General features: G+C 40.0%; 1 protein-coding gene across 6 annotated transcripts in view; it reads right to left on the bottom strand.

Moving 5' to 3' along the window:
- TNRC6C (trinucleotide repeat containing adaptor 6C) overlaps positions 1-24,576 on the bottom strand; it is a 136,644-nt gene that overhangs the window by 16,883 nt on the left and 95,185 nt on the right. For 3 of the 6 annotated variants that reach the window (XM_087709858.1, XM_087709859.1, XM_087709861.1), the window contains exons 9-18: positions 21,527-21,584; positions 20,602-20,747; positions 16,341-16,514; positions 9,754-9,900; positions 8,733-8,852; positions 5,821-5,904; positions 4,243-4,474; positions 2,680-2,847; positions 1,569-1,760; positions 489-632 (exon numbers count right to left, since the gene is read on the bottom strand). In XM_087709858.1, coding sequence (XP_087565984.1) covers positions 489-632; positions 1,569-1,760; positions 2,680-2,847; positions 4,243-4,474; positions 5,821-5,904; positions 8,733-8,852; positions 9,754-9,900; positions 16,341-16,514; positions 20,602-20,747; positions 21,527-21,584 — 1,465 coding nt within the window. The remainder of the gene's footprint in view (positions 1-488; positions 633-1,568; positions 1,761-2,679; positions 2,848-4,242; positions 4,475-5,820; positions 5,905-8,732; positions 8,853-9,753; positions 9,901-16,340; positions 16,515-20,601; positions 20,748-21,526; positions 21,585-24,576) is intronic. The other 3 variants (XM_087709860.1, XM_087709862.1, XM_087709863.1) reach the window with 2 other exon arrangements.

Below are 24,576 nucleotides of genomic sequence, written 5' to 3'. Positions count from 1 at the left end.
GAGGCAAGGTATCAGATCTTTCAAGTCAGGTATTTCAATTTATAGTTGTACAAGATTGAATATCAAACTAGACATGGAAAGAAGCAACATCGTTTTTCCTCCAATTACTTCTTTTCAGATAAAAATTAAAAATAATAATTTATCATTATGTGGCTGTGATGTTAAGCAGACAAGATGGGGCTTAAGACCTATAAATGAGTATCTTTTGTTAAGACAGAGATAGCCAGGAAGAATTTTTAGTGTACAACCTACTCCTGCCATAAAAACAAAACAAAACAAACACCCCAAAACCAGTTATAGAAGAAGGACCTCTAATCATACTATTTCATTGATTTAGTTGTCAAAGCTGTTTTGAGGTTTAACCAATTAAATATGCACACTGGTGTATATAGCCTGAACTTAGTCTGCCATGTATTCTAAAAACCACAAATGTTAGAAGAGAAACAAAAAAAAAAAAATGCAATAAGGACAAATGATTGTGACAATACCTCCACTTTTGAGTAAGTAGCGATTGACATCCTGTATAGTGGTGTTAATTGTAGGACCTGTAGGAACACTTCCAGGGGTAACATCAGGATCATTTTCAGGGTCAATATTTTGTAATCCTTTCCATGGTACTCCAGGATGAAATTCTGTTTGGCAAAACAAGATGAAATCAACATTTTACTTCTCAAGAGTCATAGAAAATAGAGATGTATGGAAGTTTTGGTGGGTGGATTTTGCTATAAATTTCAGAACTAATGCATCACTGTTCATTGTTAGACCACTGGGATTCCTAACATTCTATATCTGTGATGGCAAACCTATGGCACAGGTGCCAGAGGTGGCATGCGAAGCCACCTCTGCGGGCACGTGAGCCACTCCAGCATGCATGCACACACCAGTCAGCTGATTTTTGGCCTCTACAGAGGGCTGGGGGAAGTTGTTTTCGCCCTCCCCCGGGGCCCTGAAAGCCCTCCGGAAGCTGGAAACACTTTGTTTCTGAACTTCTGATAGGCCCAGTAGGCCTGTTTTTGCCCTGCCCAGGCTCTGGAGGCTTTCCTGGAGCCTGGGGAGGGCAAAAACACCCCCCCCCGGAGGAAATATCAAGCTCAGCTTGGCGGCAAGCAGCACACTGGCAATGTGGCAGGTGTGGGAGGAAAGAGTGTGTGTGTGTGTGTGTGTGTGTGTGTGTGTGTGCGCGCGCGCATGTGGTGGCATGCTTTGCATTATGGGTGCTGGCACACACACGCATGCTATTGCACGTGTGCACTAGCATTTTTAGCACCTAACCACAAAAAGGTTAGCCATCACTGTTCTATATGCTTTGTTCAACAACAGTGTGAGATAAACAAAGTGTTTAGATAACGCCTCAAAAGAACATTATTCATTTCATTCAGTGGAAAAATAATAAGGAAGTGGAACATAAAAAGTAAGCCAGTGCATTTTGAACGCTAGGTAAGGAAATGTATATCTTTGGTCTGAAAAAAATAAAGCACATACTACATTGGGTTCTCAACAACAGTGCATTTCAGGACAAAGGACTGTTAGCTCCAGGCAACATTTCTACAATACTTATTGAAGATTACCTGGTGGCCAATTGATGCTGGAGCCATTGGAGATTTTATCATTATCAGATTTGGCACGTGACCAGCTATGAGGAACAGCTACAGGAGGACTGGCTGGTGATTCGCTATTTTGAATAAGATCATACCGGCCATAAGAATCATCAATGGAGGACTTTCCTGGAGGGCCGATACTCAGACCTCCAGGGATAGCACCTGGAAATGGAAGAAGTACAGGCAAGAAATCATAAGCTTATTAACAATATTAAATGTTGTTGGTGTTTCCTATTGCATCTCACTATTAAAAAACAAATGAAACTACATTTCAGTCACAAAAGGCAATACGATGCTGTGCATTTAATAGAAGGATAGAAGATTAAATTAGGAAAGGTCAGAAGGTTACTACAAAAGATTCATCCAGTTAAAAATAGAAACCTTTCTACACTTTTGTAGGATACAAAGAGGACAATGGGACATTGCTAACAACTCAATCTGTAAATAATACTGGTATTTCTTTTAAAGAATACAGTAATAACTGAACTTCAGAAATGTGATTTTGTAACAGAACAAGTAACCAAATAGACATTTTAGTGCGTAGGTTGAAATATAATGATTGTGAATATCATACATTATTTTAAGTAGAGTTATAGATGCAGCTGTTGTAAGCTGCATACAATTTACATTAATAATGGAAGCATGGTTGATAGTAATCTTCTGTTCTCTAGGATAATTTTGTAGTTGTTCATTTAAATGAAAAAATAAACCTTCTGTGAATATTTCAAAATATTCCTCAGAATTTCTGAGGAAATTAGATTTTCTAACAGTGCTAAGATAGGCATGATGGCAAACTCCACCTGAGTTCAATAAGTTTATTCTCAGGAAACAAATAATACCCTAAAAATTCTCTCTCTCTCTCTCTGTCTCCTCTCTCTCCCCCCTCTCTCTCCCTCTCCCTCTCTCTCTCTTCTTCCTTCCTTCCTCTTTACATCCGTCTGCCCATCTATCTATCTAACATTTTAATATTCTGGTTTATTCCATTCTATTTTTGATTCTGTCAAATATTCTGTCAGAGAATATTTACAATAAGAGTTCTATGACAAGTGGGTTCTATGTATTTATAAAGTATATGCATTACCATGCTTGCTAGGGTTCTGGTCAAGTGGAGAAGCAGCACTGGAAAGGTTATCCATTGAATTGGGGTGTGTCCACTGAGGAAGGCGAGACTGGGACTGAGAAGTATCCTTCACTGACAAACCACCAGGAATGTCCATACTGTTTACATTCATGTTTGGGTTCAATCCAGCTAAAAGGAAGTGGATAAACTGTCAGACTTTCTTAATTCCTGGTATTTAATGGCAATTTATATTTCAGGTCATAAGCTAACATTATATGTCTATTGATAAGGCAAATGAGGAGAGGAGGAGGAGAGCAGAGGAGAAATAAAGGACTAGGAAAAAAAAATCAAATATCATCTTAGCTCACTTCATTACTTCTAAAAACTCAACATACAAATGTAAAAGGATCTTTTCTTTTGCTGATATGGAGTCTACTTTCTATCATTCTAAGATCATACATTTTAATACTACCAGAGAAATCTTCCTGGTGTTATAGGAACAAAAGAGTAGTATTTCTGAAAAGAGGAAGAGGATATAAGGTTTTGCACATCTTTTCCTTAACCAACTTTGTAGATGTTGAAAAATAAATGTGACAAAATGAAGAATTCCAAAGGTTAATGGCGACTTTTTAGCACAAATAGCATTAGCAAATTTTGTATCAGCCGGGCACTCCAGAGAAATATTAAGTATAGTATTTCAAATGCCACTAGGAGGTCCACTGTATTCATCTCTTCCAAGTCACTTTAAGTCTGAAGCCAGGAAAAAAATGTTCAAATACAGGACAACTAGCAGAAGTCTAGATCTGTTTACTGAAAATTTGCATGGTGATTTTTACCTGTGAATGTTATCTTCACTATCTAAAAAATGATTGTTACATATAAGAAATACATGGATTGGAAACCAGTAGAGAGTTTATATTCTACATTTGCTAGATTAGGGAGTTAAAAATATATTCTTCCAAAGATTACATTTTTATAATGCTGCCAAGAAAATTGCATGAATCTAATCTCTAGGATTTGAGCTCAACTATAGTATGTTTTTATTTTTTTTAGAGACATGATCTATGAGGATCATGAGGGATCCACCATCCTTACGTTTCTGCACTGCTGTGTCCTGGATTAAGTAACTACATCATCATAAAAAAGGAACATGGAGAAGAAGAGATAAAGGAAGACAGAATCAAAGCATGTGGAATTTTAGTTATCCATGAGCAGGCAATTGGACAACTTGCGGATATTCTGGACTCTAATTCTCATAATCTATATGATCAAAGACTGGTTGGGAACAAAATACAGAAAAAAAAATTAGAGGCCACCAGGTTATTCATTCATATTTCCCAAATAGAAAGTTTTGTGTTTGCTGACACCTAGTGTTGTGAATAGGAATTGACTACATTTTACTCTTGACAGAGAAGGAAAAAGACAGAAGCTGAATCTGATAGTGAGGAATGAGGCAAAAAGACTTGAGCAATAATGAGGGGGGAGAGGGGGGAAGAAAGAGTGGGGGGAGGAGGGACAGCAAGAGAGCAAAAATATTATTAATGAATTATGAGCAGTAAAGTCCTTTACAAAAACCACACTTACCAAGGGGGTAAGGAGCAAAGGTGTTCGGTGAAGACTGTTGCTCTTTGGTCTGCAGATCAGATAGGCCAGGAGCTTGGGGATGGGGTGAAAAGTTATCCATGGCTGATTTGCCTGCAGAGGGGTGCAAAGATAGGTGTGGAGGGGGCGGCTGCTGCTTCATAAGCAGGGCCTGGGCCAGCTGGCGCTGGTGCTGCTGAATTTGCTGCTGCATGTTATTGATTGTACGTGCAACCTACAAAATAAATAATAACAATTTAAAAAAAAGAAAACGGCCCAAAGATTATGATTTTGTGCTGAGAACAAAAGAGCTACACTAGCAATAAACTCATTGGTGAAAATTCAGATGTGTCAGGCATAGGTTACAGAACCTGAAATCTGCTTTTACAGGTAGTCTTCAACTTATGACCATTTGTTCAGCAACCATTCAGTTACAGTGGTGCTGAATGGACTTACAATTGGTCCACAAAGTTATGGCCACTGCAGTATCACCATAGTCACCTGATCAAAATTCATGTGCTTGGTGCCTCACACAGGGGTGCTTCAACTCCCTCCATCTGATAACAACCCTCCCCCCAAATCTATGCCCTTTGGATCACCTGTATTCTGTGGTCCTTGGCACCCCATCACCGTCTCCTTCTGCATATGCTGGTGTGGCCTTTCAGCTTTCTTCCCCAGGTCACACATGGCTCAGGGGTGGGTTCTAGATGGTATTACTGCCAGTTTGCTTGTGTGCGTGCTATGCGTGCGTGCGCAATTCAATTGAAATTGTTGTACACATGCACAGAACAAACAAACAAAAGATGGTGGAGACCGGGGAACAGGGAAGAAGGCCCCTTGTGCCACTCTGCTTGGCTGGAGCTGGGTTGGGATTTGTACTGCAAAGGCTTCAAGATGCAGCTTAGGGGTTCTTGTAGAAGAAATCCCTTCATGCTATGATGTTGGGCTGGGGCTGGGTTGCATACTGTGAAAGGCTTTGAGATGTGCTGCCCCTTATGGATTCTTGCAGCCTCACAACCATGGCATGACAAGAAGCCTCTTTGTGCTGCATTGCTGGGCTGGGCTTCATGCTGCATTGAAGCACAGAGGCTTTTTGCAATTCCAGAGTGTACCATAAACCGCAACATATTCTTTTCATGGTCTCCCTGCAGTCACACACATGGATGCACACATCTTGCACCCCTTTTCCCCAGGCTCACTGAGTTCCTCTGCTGCACTGCAGCAACCCCAAATTTGTGCATGGCCTGTGATGACCCTCCACGGCACCATGCACTCCTTACCCAGGATTATTTCTATTTTCCACTTAATGACTTGGACGTCTAGATTACGATATCAATGAAGACTGCTGGGATTGACATAGCTAAGTAATGTGGTCATAAGATTACTGCTTCACAACTGCATTACTTAACAATGGAAATTCCAGTCCTAACTGTCATCATAAGTCGAGGACTACCTGTACAATTAATGATTTATTCTTGGATAAAAGTATGCATCACAGAATGTTTATTTTATAAATAGTCATTGTTATATATCATACAAGATTCTCTTCTGATAGTATATCTGGAATTGAGTGAAACCTACTTGCTGCTCCTGTTGTCTGATGGGTCCGGAAACGTTACGCTGAGCCTGTAACATTTGCTGCTGGATTTGTAAACGTTGGTATGCCTGAAAGATACAAAGAAAGGAATCATATGGTCACAGTTCAGTTTATTAAATTCAGTTTATTAAATTTCTATGCTGCCCTTTTCCCCTGAAGGGGACTCAGAACAAAGAGACCCAATACGTACAGTGTATTAGTCAGCATTTGAATAGGTTTAGTACTTTCCCATTCTTGAAATTCCTAACAGTACTGAATCTGAGTAAGATTCAGAGCAAACGGGCTGCAATCAATATTTGCTTACTGTATATACTCAAGTATAAGCCTAGTTTTTCAGCCCACTTTTTGAGCTGAAAAAAGCCGCCTCGGCCTATACTCGAGTCAGTGAAAAATTTGCCCGAAATGGAGGAGAAAAAGGGGCGTGGCCATGCCGCTGGGTGACGCTCGTGAATGGCCCAGCGCCCCTGAGTTTCCCCTCCCTCTGTGTCAGTTTGCCGCGCAGCGTGCACCGCACCATCCCCCCTCCTCACGTTCTAATGTAATGCAGGGCTATCTTACGATTCCCCTTCCTCCCCCTCCTGCCGCTCTGCAACGATGTCCCACCTCCTCCTTGTTATGGCAAGCAGCCACATAGCGATGTCCCACCTCCTCTGGTACAGTGATCCAATGATAGGAATCACTGTGCCGTGTGTCATAGGAGGCGGGACATCATCATCACAGCGGGACATCAGCATCATGAGGTGAGTGAAGTATTTCATTGAATACACCGGTATTGTGTGATAATAATTTGTTATGCAGAGCAAATTTTTACAATGGCTACTGTATATTTAATGGGCACAGGCAGGCTGTATATGTTATTCAATGGGCAATGGCATTATTGGTATCTATTTTTATTTTTGAAATTTATCGGTAGCTGCTGCATTTCCCACCCTAGGCTTATACTCGAGTCAGTAACTTTTCCAGTTTTTTGTGGTAAAATTAGGTGCCTCGGCTTATATTCGGGTCGGCCTATACTCGAGTATATACGGGTAACTCTTAAAAGGCGAAAAATTGCTTATGCACAGGAGGCCCATAGTTCTCTCGCCTTCTCCTATAGTTAACACTAAGCAGACTCCAAGTCACTGTGACTTGGAATCTGGCAGCAACTACTTTGGCTTTAATTATTTTAAAAAAATCCTTTAAAATTCTTTCCTTTTCCTCATGACTGGTGAGGCCATGCCTCCCCTGCCTCGTGACTGCACATCCCTGCTAAACATAGCTTTCTAATTCATTAAGTCCTGTGATAGATACTCTTGGTTGTAGCCATCATCTACTTTTTTCTTTGCCTACCTCCTACTTTGTTTGGAATTTAGAATACAGATGAATTGACTTTGGATTTGCATGGTTCCCAAGATCATTCCTCATGTTTTTGCCTAATGCAACTTTTATTCTAGCCATTCATCTCATTTCAGGAAAATCTTTCCTTGATTCTCTTTCATGATTTAGTCATAGAAATATTTTTGCCTTAAAAAAGTTCTATTATTTAAGAAGCCACCTAAGCCCAAAGCCTGTTTCTATAAGTGATCTTGTTTGGAACCTCCCTTAGGATAATTTTTATGCCTTGTGGGAATAATATTCTCTATATGAATTTCTGACTGTGATGTGGAAGTCGATTATAGAGGATAAGAGAAACTGTTATGATCTCAAAACAATTATAGGTAAAGAAATATTTTAAATTCAATTTTTAAACCAGATGGTTGTGGCACTTGATTATTCTCTGCCCATTCTCCCTAACTGCCAAAGCCATTTCCTCTCCCTCTCCATAAATGCTTTTTCAAAAGGCTACTGGACTGCCTTTGTTTTTTCTTGAAGATGTTTGCCTTCTCATCCAAGAAAGCCTCTTCAGTTTTGACTGAATGGGTGGAGAATGGAAGGATTTATATATACCTTGCAGTCATCTGATCATTAGCACCCTTTCTGAGAGTTGCTGAGGCCACTTGGAGGTTTGGAATATAAATCCTTCCATTCTTCACCATTCAGTTAGAACTGAAAGAGCTTCTTGGATGAGAAGGCAAACATCTTCAAGAAAAAACAAAGAAAGTCCAGTTGCCCTTTGAAAAAGCACTTTTGGGACCTGGATGACAGAATCTCCATAGACGTCTCTCTCTCTCTCTCCATCTTTTAGATCAGGATTATTAGAAGTAAATAATCCCTAAATCAATTCAATAGCACGGTTTAAATTCAGCTCTTGCAAAAGAATACATTAAATGCCATACTAATATATTAACATTTGGAGTAATGTGCTTTCTGTGCTCTGAATCCTATTGAAAAAAAAACCAAGACAGGTTGATCAGAGCCGGCTTGATCTAGTGGTTCAGGCACCAGACTAAAAACCTGGAGACAGTGTATTCTAGTCTTGCCTTAAGCACAAAAACTGGCTAGATATTTGGCCACCTTTTCTCTCTCTCCCTCCCTCCCTCTCCCCCCTCTCCTTCTCATCTCAAAGGGTTGTTGTGGGGAAAATAAGAGGAGAGGGATATTAAGTATGTTAGTTACTTTGAGTTTTTAATAAAAAAAATAGAGGATAAAACATCTAAGTAAAATAAGGCACAATTATAACTCCTTTAAGAACAAATCATACATATTAATCATCATTAACATGTAATAGATAAAATTATAGGGATCAAATTTTGGTAAAGAGAAAGGCAACAGAAATATGGTGAACATTCTGAGAAATACTAGCGGTACAAGAGGATGGTTTTAGTGATGCTTCTGATTATATGACTGCTTTGTAAGTTAGAGCAGAAAAATCTGAAAATAATCAGCGAAAAATGAGTCTAAAAATGTTCAAAACAAAATAGGAAGATAGTACCTTTATTAATTGTATATGATTTATTTGGTGTTTTTTTAAACTTACCAGCTGCAGCTGATAGAGCTGGTTCAACATCGTCATATGCTGAGGATTAATTGGCGAGGTTAATAGTGCAGGATTGAGACCAATGTTTTTTGCTGCAAACTGCAAAAGCTGTGCTTGAACCTGAGATAGAATAAAACAGTTTATATAATTTACACAACTGCTACACTTACTCACCAGAATTTCAGCCAAATACACAAATGGGACGTGATCCGACTTTCTGTGATTATGTTTCTTTTTGATAAATATATAAAGACACCAAGAAATTTATAGTAACTGCTTGTATAATAATAGCATACTGTATTTGCTACATATCATAACCAGGGTTTTCTTACTTATGATTTCTACTTAATATGTGTTGAACATGGTGTAGAAATAGTCACTGTTAGAAATATAACAAATCTTTGCAAAACTGAAGAAAAAAAAGTAGCACCATGATTGCTTCAGGAATAATCAGTGTTAGTGGTTAATGCAACCTGGCTCTATATTCCTGGCTACCGACAAAGAAATTATCCCAATTCTCATATAATTTAAAAAAGAGTTTTTAAATTTCAATGAGATGTTTCTCCCTTATTTAGTTCCAAGGTAGCCAAGAGGTGTGCATGTCTGTTCTATCTTCAACTATACCATCTGTTTTTTTTGGGTGGTGGTGGTGGTGGAGTGTCCTTGGTGCTCTCTGAGCTTGTTTGTTTTCTTGCAGACGTTTTATTACCCAAACTAAGTAACATCATCAGTGTTAGCGATGTTAGCACTGAAGATGTTCCCTCATTTGGGTAATGAAACGGCTGCAAGAAAACAAGCAAGTTCAGAGAGCATCAAGTCAACCCTGAGCTACAAATATTCTCCTTTATTTGTACCATCCTTTCTCCAGTGACCTTCAGTTCCCATTAAATCTCAAGAGAAAGCATCACTCTTTCCCCTAGAAATGATCCACCCAATTTCTTCTCTCCAAATTTAGCAGTGACTTTTGATCAGCCATTTGTGTCCAGCTCTGCTGCCTATAATACTGTTGATGTCCACTAACCTGAGGGGAGAGAAACTGAGGCACTTGAGCACGAAGACTAGGCTGGGATGAGTTAAGAGGTTGCACTGGCGGTTGCTGCGGCTGTTGCATGGTCCTGGCTTGTGCTGCTCCGCTATTGCCAAACATACCTAGATTGCCACTCGGTATCTGCAGAATAACAAAATTCACATTTTTCAGAAGTGCATTTTACTTGGTGGCAATTCTTTGAACTGCTCTACATGTTACTGAACAGGAACTCCCTTGTAAAAATTAGCAGATTTTTCAATCAATGCTTGAGTGAAATGTTACATTAACGCTCAGAAAGTATCAGTAGAAGATACCAATATACTGATGTTTTAGGAGCTATCTCCACAAATATCTACCCTGTGGAGTAGAACTATCTAAAAGTATATAAAACGCATATATGTAGTTAGCCATATGTGGGCACCTCCCTCTCTGGTGAAATATCTGGAATGCTGTTAGAAGACAGTCAACAATATGGGGAGAATTGGACAGTTCTTGGACAGCAAGTTGGACCATCCAAACAGTCTAGTGTAGCCTAATGTTTTATTTTTGTTGTCAGTGGATAGTTTAGGAAGCATTAGGGTTTTATTATTTTTTTCCTGCAAGTGAAAACTTTCTCATACAGCCTTCCTGACGCGCTGAACAGGCAGCTTGGAGCGAGGCTGCCTTTCGAGACCACTGCGGTTGAGGCACCACCGGGAGGTTCATCATCGGCCGCTGGCGAGCTCAGGGGGCAGGTAGGAAGGTTAGGGAGCCCCCAGACGCTGTCGGAGGACTGTTTCTAGCCCCAGAGGCTCTACTGAGCTATCCGGATTGCCGAAAGTTCTCCGGTGCTGCTCCAAAGCTTGCGGCGGCAATTTTGAAAGGAAAAAGTGCTGTGCTTAATTTTCCCGCCGTTTAAAATGCCACAGCCTGGTTTCCAAAGCAGATCGCTGCTGGGAGGGTGTTTAACATCGGAATCTCATTCGGGGGCTCCAGGCAGGTTCCCCCCTCCCCAGGAAGACTATTGAAGGCGGCCACAGGGAGTTTGGCTTTGCTCTGGCCATTCCGTTTTATTATAGCGTGGATCCAATTTCCAATTTGGCGCCAAAACCTTGCACCGCTGTTGCTCCCTGTCTGGCCCTTCCCTCAGAACTGTGACTGCATAAGGGGCTCATCACTTATATCCCAGGCACTTCTAAGGCTTAATTATTCAACTTGCCTGTGTTACAGCTTGGAGTAGACCATGGCCAGCAATAGTGTGGCTGAAGTCAGTGATCAGACAGGTCGTTCCACCAACAAACGCAGCAGACTTTATCCTGCTGCCAAGGGGAACAGTGCAAGTCGCCCTGCAAAAGGGAAACAGCACCAAAACAAGAAGGCTTCCAAAGCAGAAGAAAGATTGACTGAGAGGCGACAAAAGATATTGGAAAGGCAGTTTCAAAGGGCACGATCTGCCCAGGAGCAAACTGCCCAAGTCAGGGAGGCACCACCAGCTGAGCTTCCTGCAGCTCCTTCCGCAATTACCAACCAGCAGGATAGATCACCATCCCTGGCAGAAGAAGGAGATTTTGGTTTTTCGCTCAATCCTTCTAGGGCATCTCCCAGGTCCCTTGCCTCCTCACTGGAGGAGGATTACACGGAGGAGGCCTGCTCTCTGTTGGAGGAGGAACTCCCTCCTCCGGAGCCTAGAACTGGGGTCACACGTCCCTCTCAGGATCCAGGCTCTGAGTTGTCCCCAGCAATGCAGGAGGTGGTCGCACGCGCTATTTCTCAGGGCACTGCAGACGGCATCCAGCAATCTGGAGAAAAGCCACCTGATGCCAATCTCCAGAATCCAGCATCTGGGCATGGTGGTTGACTCCAGAATCTGCAAGGTGTTTCTCACACAAGAATGAGTGGACAGAATCACGTTGCTCGTGCGTCATATTTGGAGGTCCAGGTTAGCACCTTTTGTCACTCTAGCCCAGCTGCTGGTAAGTTGATCTTGTGCATTGCAGTGGTTGGCTGGGCATGACTGCATGCACGGGAGCTTCAGTGGTTCCTGCTTCTGATTCAGCGATGGAAGGCCAGCAACACCAAAAGGATGGTGAGTGTTCCTCCACCGGTGCTCCGGTTGCTCCAGCGGTGCTGAAGAAGGGGTCCCTCTTCAAGGAACCAGAGTGCCTGGTCATAACAACAGATGCCAGCTTGTACGGTTGGGGTGCCCACCTGCAGATGCACGTGATGCAGGGCAGATGGTCTCCGGCGGAGCTCGCCCACACCATAAATTGGCTGGAGCTCAGGGCCACCAGATTAGTCCTGCACCACTTCCGGCAGTTCATCGAAGGGTCTCACGTCCTGCTACTGACGGACAATATCGCCATCAAGGCCTACGTCAATCACCAGGGCGGAACTCAATTGAATGCCCTGATGTTGGAGGCAGAAGCCCTGGGGCAGTGGGCAGAGCGCCACCTCCAGTCCATAAGCATGGACCACATTTCAGGGAGGAGAATGTGGTAGAGGACTGGCTCAGCAGAATGACCATCAGCAATTCGGAATGGCAGCTTCATCCGTCTCTGTTTCACCAATTGACCCAGAGGTTCAGACTTCCGATGGTAGACCTGTTCGCCAGTCCTGAGAACACACATCTCCCCTGGTTCTTTTCAAGATTCCAATGCTCCAGCTGGAAGGGACGGAAGCTCTTCGATGCCGCTGGCCTCCCAACCTGTTATACGCATTTCCGCCCCTCCCACTGATACCTCAGGTGATCAGGAAGATCTTGCTGGAGGGCACCAAAGTACTGCTAGTCGCCCCGCACTAGCCAAGGAGGTCCTGGTTCGCCGACCTTGTCAGCTTGTCAGTGACCAAGCACTGGCGCATAATTCAGGAGCAAATCTCCCTCAGCCAAGGGGCCACCCCACACCCAGATCCTCAATGGCTTCAGTTAGCCGTATGGCACTTGAGGGGAACCTTTTGAGGCGGGATAGCTTCTCTGACAAGGTCATCCATACCATCCAGGCGACCTTCTACTGTGCGGATCTATGACACAACTTGGGCTATCTTCTCCTCTTGGTGTCAGTCCCATCACATCGATGCCACAGCAGCAACAATTCCACAAATTCTGGACTTCCTCCAGGAGGAGTTGGACAAGGGCCTTGCCCCCAACACCCTTCGGAGACAGACAGCAGCCGTAGCCACCATCTTGTCCAGAGACGATTCTCAACTGCTCAGCAGACACCCAAGGGTTCTCAGTTTCCTAAGGGGGCTACCAACCTACGCCCTCTGACGGTACACCGTTACTCAACTTGGGACTTATCGGTTGTATTGCAGGCCTTAACATCGGTGCCATTCAAACCAATTCGCTCTGTTAGCTTATGACATTTGTCGTTCAAAACCGCCTTTCTCGTAGCCATCACTTCAGCGCACAGAATTTTGGAGCTAGCTGTACTCTCTGTTAGGGAGGACCTTTGTATTGTACATTCGGACAGAGTAATTCTGCGATTGGATCCAGCATTTCTACCGAAAATTAACATTATTCCACAGAACGCAGGAGGTCATGCTCCCTGATTTCTGCCCGCACCCCAGTCATCCCAGGGAGCACATCTGGTATAAATTGGATGTGCGCCGCGCTGTGCAGGTGTACAAAAAGAGGACAGCTTCCTTTCGCAAGTCAAAATTGTTCTTCATATCATTCCAGCCCACCTCCATGGGCAGGAAGGTATCATCTTCCACCATAGGACGTTGGCTGCGCGCTTGCATCAAGCTGGCTTACAAGAAACAATCCAGACCTGTTCCTCCTCGTATAACAGCACACTCCACGAGGAGCGCCACGAATATGGCAGCCTGGGCCACTCAAGAGCCTATTGAAGAGATCTGCAGGGCAGCTACCTGGTCTTTGCCGTCACCATTCATTTTGAATTACAGACTGGACTCCTTTGCCTCTGCAGAGGCTTTATTTGGAAGGAGAGTTTTACAGCAAGTCCTCACGGCTCCTGCAACACTCCTTCTTCCCACCCTGGGACTACATATCTTGGGTATGTCCCATGCTTGAACACTCTAAGCAGCGCCTAGGAGAATGACCGTTGGCTTACCTGAATGGTCATTCTCTAGGCGCTGCGGGAGTGCCCAACCCCGCCCTGAGGTCACCTGCAGGTGTGTGAATCATTACCTCCATGGCATAGGCCTTACTCCTTACAGCATCCTTCTAGGTCTCATACCTTCGTTTTTTAAACTGAGCCTCTAAAGAGAGCAGGAGGTGTGGCTACACAAACTTGGAACTCAGTCCTTGGGCAGCAAGCTGAAGTTAACCCATGCTTGGACACTCTTGCAGCACCTAGAGAGCGACCATTCAGGTAAGCTAATGGTCATTCTATTTTTCTTTTGTTCCTCTCTTTTGTAAATTAAAGAAATACAAGTAAAATAAACAAAGAAGCCAATGTTTTCCACATTCTAATCCCTATAGATGATAGATAGATAGATAGATAATAGAGTTATTTCCTTCTAAAAACTTTTGTTTGTTTTTAGTTTTATTATAACAGTTTCGATGAATGTGTGAAAATAGTACTAGGATACTGCATTTCCTTTATTACTAACTAGAATCAACTAAGTGTTCTTTAGAAACCTGGTACTATAACAGAGATGGCTCTATCTGTCACACTGGTATGATGAGACAGATTTTCAGGTTTTCTTTCTTTCTTTTCAAAGTATTTTAAAATGAATGGCTAAATTTCTTCCTTACTAACTCTAAGTCTGTGCAAAAGAGTCAGTCACTTGGTCCACATAGAAACTTAAGCTGAACATGCTCTGAGGCATCTTCCTTGTACATATTTTTTCTTAACTGTCTCATATTTAAGATTAGCAAAAGATACCTAAGTTAGAGAAGGAAAAAAACATGTAATATTAATGGAAATTGCAAACTTCCTAAGTGATCTGCTGCTTTCCGATCTGCTTATTTTTTTAAACTGTTGGTTTTGCTTGTTTTCTTTCTATGCTACATTTTAATCTTATCTTGTAGTATTCACTGTTCTGTAAATTGCCTTTATTTATATACTTGTGGGTACTCACCCATAACATTTTTTTGGGTAGGAAGTTAGTAAACAACAATAAAAATGTAAGGAAAGTCCTTAACATGTTTCCTTTTTTTTTTTAAAAAAAAGGCTTTCCCATACTTTTAGGGTTTTTAAATGAGCAGATTGGGCCTGGAAATAATTCAGCTCAGTACAGTGTATATGAAAGTAAAAGAGTTATAGCTTTATCAATACAATCTTGATGCCTTATATAATGCTGAGTTGCAACTTAATTACATGATAGATTCAAAGACTGCCTAACCCTGCTCTAGATATACTATGCAGTTTTTGACTGACTCAATTTAATAGATTAGCGATTATTAAATGCACAAGAATCAGTATGAAAACTAGCATAATGAAGAAAGCAAGGGGATCCCAATGTAATGCGGAACCTTACTGGGCATAATGCTAGGGTCTTTCTTTTTTTCTTCCTCAAATAGTCTTAAAATATTTTTCAAATAGAACAAAAAGCAAATAAATAAATAGGAAACAGGCATGCTGCAGAGCAAAACATCAGATACTGGGACATTTAAAAAAATAACTGGTTGATATGCAGGAAAAAAGTAGGCAGTAGGAGGACTTCACAGAGATTATCCTATAGGTATGGAGTGGTGCAGTGGAAAATGAACAGGGAAGACTAAGAATGCGTGTGTTTACATGTGCTCATGTATGCATGCCTCTTTAAAATCAACAGTTGGCATTCTGGCAAAGTGGTATTTGTTTTTCAGGAAAGTATAATGTAATTGATATTGGGAATTCCATTCCATCTCTGCCTTGTAGAGGAGATCTTGAACGATTTTTTCTGGATTTTTTTTTACCTCAAAGATAGGGAAGGACATAAATTCAAAGGAGCAGAAGACAGAATGTTTCCCAAGAACTGAAAATATATTTATGATTTCTGAAAGTACTTATAATGCACTCTCAAAATTCCAAAGGTGCCCACTTGCCTAACAAAGCTGAAGACCCCATAAACAATAGCGTGAGTAGAAATATTCAATTTCTCTGGTGCTAAGAACTGATTTCTCACTCAGGATTGGCAGTAACACCAACTCTACTGACTGAGTGAAATGAAAATAGAAAATGGTTTAATCCCAACTAGTAACCAAATACTGCAGTCGAAAGCTTGCTTGGGGGTCAGAATAACCTCAACACAGTAAATGATAATTGTTTGAGGAGGAGAAAAGAAGAAACCTAAGAAGAGGAGGATTACAAGTTGGGAGAAGTGTGATTTCTGTTGTCACTCAAGATCACAGAAAAGGGTAACACTATCCAGGTATGCTGTGGAAAAGCAGCAGGGAAGAAAAAAAATAGAAGCAGAGTTGTGGAGAAAAGTAGCAGCAGAAAAGCAAAGGCATAATATTTAGCTAAAAGGCCTTTGTTTATCTCCTATAGTAATGATTTCCCTTTGAAGAAGGTCTAGATGCCAAATTATGTTTTGATTTAGACTCATTTATTACTTACATATGAAAAAAGGATATTGAAATAGGAAAAAAACATATTCCTTTTACTAAGACAGCAACCGACTTTCACACAGTTGTCACTGAAAAGGTACCTTACCTGTCTAGAAGAATTCAAGTTTTGCATGCCCAGCCCTGAGGCAATCCCACCCAGGGTCTGATTAGGGAGTGCACTGTTTGAAAGGGGGAGCTTCAGGCTTGGTGAAGGCAAAAATGGTGAAGTAGTGGGCTCTTCCACTAGGCCGCCATCCTGATTGAAAAAAGAAAGGGTGAGCTGTGTGCAGTGTCCAGGTACAGACAGTGCACAAAACAGTTTCCCATGGAAATATAAGTGGAACATGGATGAATAAAAGATCAAAATATTGTTTAAAAAGGCATGAGGAATACATAATGAAAAGTATGGAGTGGAAGAAAGAAGAAAAAGAGAAACAGAATTAAGATACTGTTTGTCTTTACTTTTTGCTTTGAAAATTTTAAATGCATAATTTTAAATATATAATCATTCTCAAATATGAAAAGCAACAAAGTCTTGTTGAAACACTTTTAAGGCAGGACTTACATTGTAAACATTACATGCCTCATTTGGAATAACTGCATGTCCTCCCGTGGGAAAAATACTATTTCTATTTTTAATTTCTACTTTCATATCAAATTATTTTATTTTCTATTTTTTAAAACTATCCCAAAGACATACAGTAATTCTGAAGAAAACTAAACACTGCATTTTTGCATCATTACTATTTTGGAACATAATCACTTTTGTGACATTAAAACTGCCAAATTTCAGTGATCTCTTATTTAGCCTCTGGCAATATGCATAATCATCTGTAATTTAGGTAAATTCTAACCTGCAAAAAAGCTGTTAGGAAAATATATTCTATTAGCACTCTATACAATCTCATGTTCACTGTGTGAATGAGCAAGACTTTAGAAAAGACTATACTAGCGCAGTACTGAAAGCATTGTAAAACAGTCAAGTTTTAAAAAAAATCAGTTAGTAGTTTAGGAAATGGGAAAGAAGACAAGGAGATTGCTATGACAATTCATCTCAAAGCATGGCGCCTTAATCCAAATACTATATAGGATTCTTGGATAAATTGTCAATTGCAGTCTGAAGCATAAACACAATTATATAGATCTGACTGTTCAGGTAAAAGGACTGAGCATAAATATTTAGGCTTAATAATGGTGCATAATGCTCTAGGTAACTATCTCCACAGCAAGCTTGTCTCAACAAAAACCAGGATATAATTATGTTTCTAACAATGACAGTTTTCTTAAGAAGCTGAAGAAACAGATACTTTTATTTCAGTTCCAGTGATACACTTAATAATTCTGATCCTTCAAGGAACAACCAATGAAATCTCATTAACTGCCTACTTACTATGGTGGTTTCTTTGTCCTCTAGACAGGGTGGAGGGGAGAAAAAGTAAAAATCAGAACACAAAGGACTGCACAATTCAACCCGGAGCAATAAATACTCTCTTTTATAGGAACTACTTGCAAAGCTTAAAGTTAAAACCAGCAACTAGTTTCTACTTTCCTTTGTAGAGATAGCACAAATCATAGTTTATCTGTTTGGCTTAAACTATGATCTGTCTCAAAATTAAAGAAACTATTCAAGGAGAAGAGTAAACGACAGAAAAAACTTTGAAATATTTGCATCTGTTCCAAAAGCAAGAATTCAGCAATAATAATAATAATAATAATAATAATAATAATAATTATTATTATTATTATTATTATTGCGGCACAATTCAGTAGCACAAATGATCCATTGGAATTTGTGCAAAAATTATAATATTAAAACAGCAACAAACTGGTGGGAACATCAGCCTGAAAAAGTCACCGAAAATCAGATGGTCAAGATCTTGTGGGATTTCCGTATACAAACCGACAAAATACTGGCGCATAATACACCAGACATCACACTGGTTGAGAAAAATAAGGTCACAATCATAGACATTGCAATACCAGGTGATAGCAGGGTCGCCGAGAAGGAACATGAAAAAATCGCAAGATACCAGGACTTAAAAATCGAAATTCAACGACTATGGCACAAACCAGCAGTGATAATTCCAGTGGTAATTGGCACACTGGGTGCTATTCCAAAAGCACTGGAATTACATTTAAAACAGTTAAAAATTGACAAAATCACCATCAGTTAAATGCAAAAAGCCGCACTGCTTGGAACTGCACGCATATTACGAAAATACGTTACGACGTCCTAGGCCCCTGGGTGGGGCCTGACTAGTAACCAATGCCAAATCCGGCGAAACAACTGGCCGCTGTGAAACAATTGTATAATAATAATAATAATAATCTGCACGCATATTACAAAAATATGTTACGACGTCCTAGGCCCCTGGGTGAGGCCCGACTAGTAACCAATGCCAAATCCGGCGAAACAACTGGCCGCTGTGATACAATTGTATAATAATAATAATAATAATAATAATAATAATAATAATAATAATAATAATAATAATAATAATAGATGAATAAGAGCAAATTTTGGATACAAGTGCTCTATCCTTTCTCTGCTTTTCTTCTGACGGATACAGGCTGTCCAAGACTATGTTCATTTATTCTGTAACTGTTTAAAAGTTATGGTGGGGCTGAATGAAGGGACATACGAGTCCCCAAATTTCAGGTGCTTGGCAGCCTTTTCACACTTATGACAACAGGGGTGCTTTAACTCTCACCACCCACCTATCACCATGCCATCTATGTCCTCCCCCTAGCACTTTGTGGCCCCTGCTATGATAGCTGACTTCCATTGTTTTCCTATTCTGGCATCTGATAAGCATGGCCAGCATGCTTCCACCACAAGGGAGCTACAGGCTACACAAAACTTCTTTTCAGGTTATGCTCAGAGGTTTCCTCACGAGACTTGGGGAAGATGGCCTAATATGGCTAGCAGCTGCTTCTTGAAGGACCAGATCATGCATACCTCATCAGCAAGGGGGAGCAGGAAGATGGTGAAGGTCAGCTGGAACAACAGAATGTAGAGCAGCAGGGCTTTGGAATAAAGGGTGGCAAAGGCGACCTGAGGCTAGGGCTGGGCTGGGTAGCTGGGGCTTCTTGGTGTGACACAGCTCTGGGTTTGTAAGAGCCCCTGAGTCTCGATGCAGCGTGAAGCCTTGCCCCAGTTCCAGCCTAGCAATGTGGCATAAAGGGCTTTGCATGCCACAAAGCAGGTTCTGCACATTTTAGAGCTCTGGAAGCTAGGGCAAGTGTAGGTGTAGGGTATGACTTTAAGGACCTTCGCATATATGCATTTTCATGTGGCCACTCATGCGATTCACTTCATGGTGAATTATTACAATGAACTCTACAATGCGTTATACAGTATATATTTTAATTTTTTGATGCCTAAAAATCCTCTTAAGCAGGGAAATACCGTTCAACTTAAAATCTGAAGGAATTGGTAGGAAAAGAAGCATTGAACTTGCTCTGTACTTTGCAAACAAAAGTAACTTCAAGAATACATGCACTTCATTAACTTCCTAAAAATAATTATTTTACAGTTAACCTGCATTATCTTCTCACTATTCACTCAGATTATCAAAGAATACTCTATATTCCTGAAGCAGGGAAAACAATGTTCAATGCCAATCAAATATAAAAAATCTCTGAAATTCTAAATAAATCCTGCTAGAGGTTCTCCCCTCCACTCTGCCCCCCAGAAGCCTCCACGTGTCTTTATTATCAATCAAATTGATGTTTATTTAATGCTGGAAAGCCCTAAGGGAGGACCCTGACATTTTCTAGTCATATCCTCAAGGCCTTTCAGCTCAACATGCTTAACATTCTGCAAGGATATCCATCATGCTCCACAAATTGCAGCTTGCATGACACTAACAGGTTCAAAGATTTCTTCCCTCTGCTCTTTGCAATCCTGCCTTGAGTCTCAAATACAAACAGTATTTAATATCCTGTATTTCTGCTAATCACAAGTGCTCTACTTTGTAAAACTAATGCTTACATCCAACATATCATGGAATGCTGTTAGGAAGTTAACATATGGCTCTAAACTTAATCTCTTTGATAAGTGCCAATTTAAATATGGGCAGCAAAATCTATAAAAACTAATTTTAAAGGTACCCAAAACTCTAAAAGAATTGGAATTTAACACATTTGATTGATTTTATTTTGTTTTCAACAACTATTGATAAGAGCAATGTGAAATACCAATTTGGTCATAAAGTGGAGAAATTTAATTCAATAATTTTCTGTTCATATACCTATCCATTACATGCCTATTAAAAACCTATACTATTAGAAGGACTCAAAGGCCAACTAGTATCAAAGTAATTTGTATAAAGCAAGCTAGGAAACACACAGAATGCTGCCCCTACCTTGTCCAGGAAGGTGGGGCGGTCCATGGAAGACTCTTTGGAGATCGGTGGTGGGCGGCAGCCAAGGGGTTTGGTGACCATTCCATTGTAGTCAGCTACTCCCATTCCACGCTTGTCCATTTCCACCTTCTTTTCCAGCAGAGCACCTGTAAATGGTAAAGCAAATATGAAAATGTGATGAGAAAATTAGGAATCTTTATCTAAATCAAGATGAAGTAACATTTATATTGCTTTCACTACTTTTCTTAGTATAAATAGATTTTAAATTTAAAATAAATATGCTCTTCTAAAACACTGAATTAGTACAGATTTAAGCCTACCCAATTCTTATTGTATTTTTCGAGTATAAGACGCACCTCCCCCCCCCCAAAAGAGGGTGAAAATCTGGATGCGTTTAATACACCGAATACACCATTTTTGGCCTACCGAAACCCTGTCCCCTTTGCAAAAATGGATGTGCTGACGATTTGGGAGGCTTGCAAAGTGCTCCTGAGGGCTGGGGAGGGCTGTTTTTGCCCCCACCCCAGCCACCAAGAGCACTCTAACAGCCTCCATAGCTCTGTATGCCCCTTTTCTTTGGGAAAAAAAAGTAGCCTGTTTTTGTGAAAAATGGGTCTTTTTTTGCTCATTTTTGCCCCTCCCCAAACCCCAGGATCACTCTATAAGCCTCCTAAAGCTCTGCATGCCCCCCCCACTTTTGTTTTGCAAAAAAATGAGGTGTGCAGAGGGTTTGGGAGGCATGCAGAGTGCAAAACCTTTTTTTTAAATTTACATCTTCAAAATCATGGTACGTCTTATACTCGGTGCGTCTTATAGTCCGAAAAATACAATACATAAAATGGTTTTAAAATAATGCAATTTATTTCACTGAAACAGAACAATCCTCACTCATATCTACAGGTGTATCATTTACAAAAGTACTTACTCATGGCCTGATCTAGATTCAGACTGTTACTCTTTAAGGCCTCTTCTGCTGGCTCTCTCTGCAAAAATAAGAAAATGTGTTGGTCGCTAACTACAAAAAACAGAGTTTATAACTTTTTATGAGAACATTCTACAAGCACCTCAAGTATATTCTCCTTATTATGTTAAGAGGTGATAATAACTGACATTTCAACAGCTAATATTCAGATATTTGCAACTAAAGTGGGGGAGGGAGTGTGCCCTGTGGTCAAATAGCAGGTTAATGTGTTGAACTAGCAAACAAAGCTTTTCATAGCAAAGAGATACATACAACTGATCACCTGCCAAGACCTGCAGATCAAGAAAAGTCTAGGTGTGCAACAGATGGTGAACTGGAAAAAACTGGAAAACTTAAAATATCAATTTTAGGTTCAACCATTTGGAATAGGAAATAGCCATGGTACCAACTTTCAAATCTACTATGAAAAATATGTCCCCCAGTCCAGTTTTCTAGTCTGCTCCCAAACTGGAAATAAGCAAATTGGCAGTTGTTTGTTTGGCAATCTTAGCCCATAACCCATGTCATGGATTCCATGTAATACAAAGAATCTCAAATACCTCTGAAATGGCCAAGGCATCTAGCCCAGGGGTATCAAATTCAAGATACCCCTGGCCCACGGGGTGCTTAGATCTGGCCCACAGGGCCACTCTAGAAACAGGGAAGGACTGGCCTGTGATGCCTCTGCCAGCAAAAATGGAGCTCAGGTGGACTGCACATGGCTCTCCCAAGCTCCGTTTTCACTGGCAGAGGGAGGCCGTCGCAGCTGAAAACAGAGCTCATGAAGGCCACGTGCCGCTCTCCCATGCTCCATTTTTGTTGGCAGAGGGTTGCAGGAGGCTGTTGCAGCTGCAAACGGAGCTTGTGAGCCAGTTTTTGCTGGCAGAGTGCTTGGGCCGCCACAGGCGCCCCTGATACAAGTGACTTTGAGCTGGCCACATCCACCCTGGTCACACACATCTGGGTCCCTTGAGGTCAAACACAATCCTGATGCGTGCCCCTATGAAATTGAGTTTGACACCCATGATCTAGCCTATTCTGAGCCATCAAAAAATGCTTAAGTTGAAAACTGTTGTGAACTAGAAAAATTCAACTTGGAATTGGGAAAAATCCTTAAGATGATGATTATACAATTACTGATTTAAAGTCATTATCCTGGATGTTGCCCACACTTTCCAATAACATTTTACACCCATTTTTAAAACAGTAATTTTCCAGAGAGTTAAATATTCTTAAGTGTGATTATCAAAAACTAATCTATGCCCCAATATGGCCCCCAAAGTTTTCACAGCTTGGGAACAATTGTACTTTCTAATACATGTTGTTCTAAGAACTTGTCATGACCACAAAGGGAATAAATAATAAAATCCCAACATAACCCATAGAGGATGATATTTCACTAAATTTTAATTTGCAATGCTAATAAAATATAAACCGAATGATAGTTTTCAAATCAGATAAATTAAAGCCACCATCCTCAAATGGTAATTTCAATTTAGCTAATGGAAACCTTGGTGGACTACTATTGCAAATAAATTAAGTAGCCTGTCAATCTGAAGAAAATGTTTATTTGGTATTCATATTATGATACCTCTAAGGACATAAATAAAGTGAAGAATATTAATTTTAATAATATTCATTTTACCCCACAAACTTAAGGAGATTTTAGTTTCTCTATTTATATCCCATTCATTTTATTAAATAAAAAATTCAAAGTATTTATTTCCACATCAAATATTAGAAATATTTTGAGAAATGTAAAATCCAAGATACTTAATATATAGAAATGACAAAACCAACACTCTATATAACTGTGTGATGTTAGAGCCTAAGGGAAGTAAGCAAGTTTTATCTTAGTTAATCTTATAGACACAGTACTCTCTGAAATACTGAAGTTTTTATAAAATTAGGCAAAAACATGAAATACGTCTCCAAATCTACAAAATATCATCAGCATATTAAATTATTTGTACACACCCTGAAAACAGTGCCTTTAACGTCCAAAGATAGCCTTACAGTATCAGCTAAAAGTTCAACAATCAAATAAATAGCAAGGGCGAAAGGGGATAGTCAGAAATCTTTTGATTTATTATTACTTTAATGCAGATAATGAACTGTAATCCAATGAACAAAATTCCTTGGGAGATCACATCTAATAATCATTTGTTTTAAAAAATATAGTCCATTCTATAGAGGAGAATATTTCTAGCTCAGGGTTGAAATGAAGGGTTTTTTTGATACTCTTTGATCTGGGTTCTTTTCTTGCAGTCCATTTTTATCTTAGGAACACCCAATAAATCTTTTTTTTTTTTTTACTAAACTATTACATTTTCAATGAACTGTGATTGTAATGGCCGGAAAATTTGCAAATGCATTGTACCATTCCATTGAATAACCACTTAGGCCAGGAGCTTTACTGTTTTGAAACAATTGTATAGAAATATGTAATAGAGGCAGAGATGATTTCAGAAGATAAATTCAGAACGTAACTTTATCAAAAATCAAGAATATTTAAAGTAGGCACTACTGGGATATTTCAAATATGGACCAAAGAACTAGAAAGAGGCAAAATGGCCTTCATATTTTTATAAATGTTAAAATGGTATCAACAGATTTGAAAATAAATCTGATTCATAAAAATAATTATATTTACAATAAATGAGAACACCCTAAAGAATATACTCAAAAAACATTAGACTTTTTTGTTAAAGATGTAATGTAATTTTTTTTTCAAGAGTTCATTGAACATAAGATACTTTTCTGAAATAGTATTTTAATGCACATAAGTAGATTTATGGGAAAACCTTTAAATGTTAAAGAAGTTAATGTGATGTTGAATTATTCATCAAAGCTTTGGAATCAGGAATTATGACTGTACAGTGCATGTGAGATGTCTAAGAATAATAATGAAAAATTGGAAAAGTGACATTATACTAGATATTAGATTGGCTTTTAGAAATGTACAATTTGTCCATTCTGGAAAAGGTAATAATTTCTACCTAAGGATGAAGCAA

Source organism: Thamnophis sirtalis, unplaced genomic scaffold, assembly GCF_051295495.1.
Source record: "Thamnophis sirtalis isolate CommonGarterSnake01/CBP01778 unplaced genomic scaffold, rThaSir2_p1.2 scaffold_3, whole genome shotgun sequence".
Taxonomy (NCBI): domain Eukaryota; kingdom Metazoa; phylum Chordata; class Lepidosauria; order Squamata; family Natricidae; genus Thamnophis; species Thamnophis sirtalis.
Note: the sequence above shows the minus strand (reverse complement) of the source record. Positions and strands in the feature narration are given on the sequence as shown.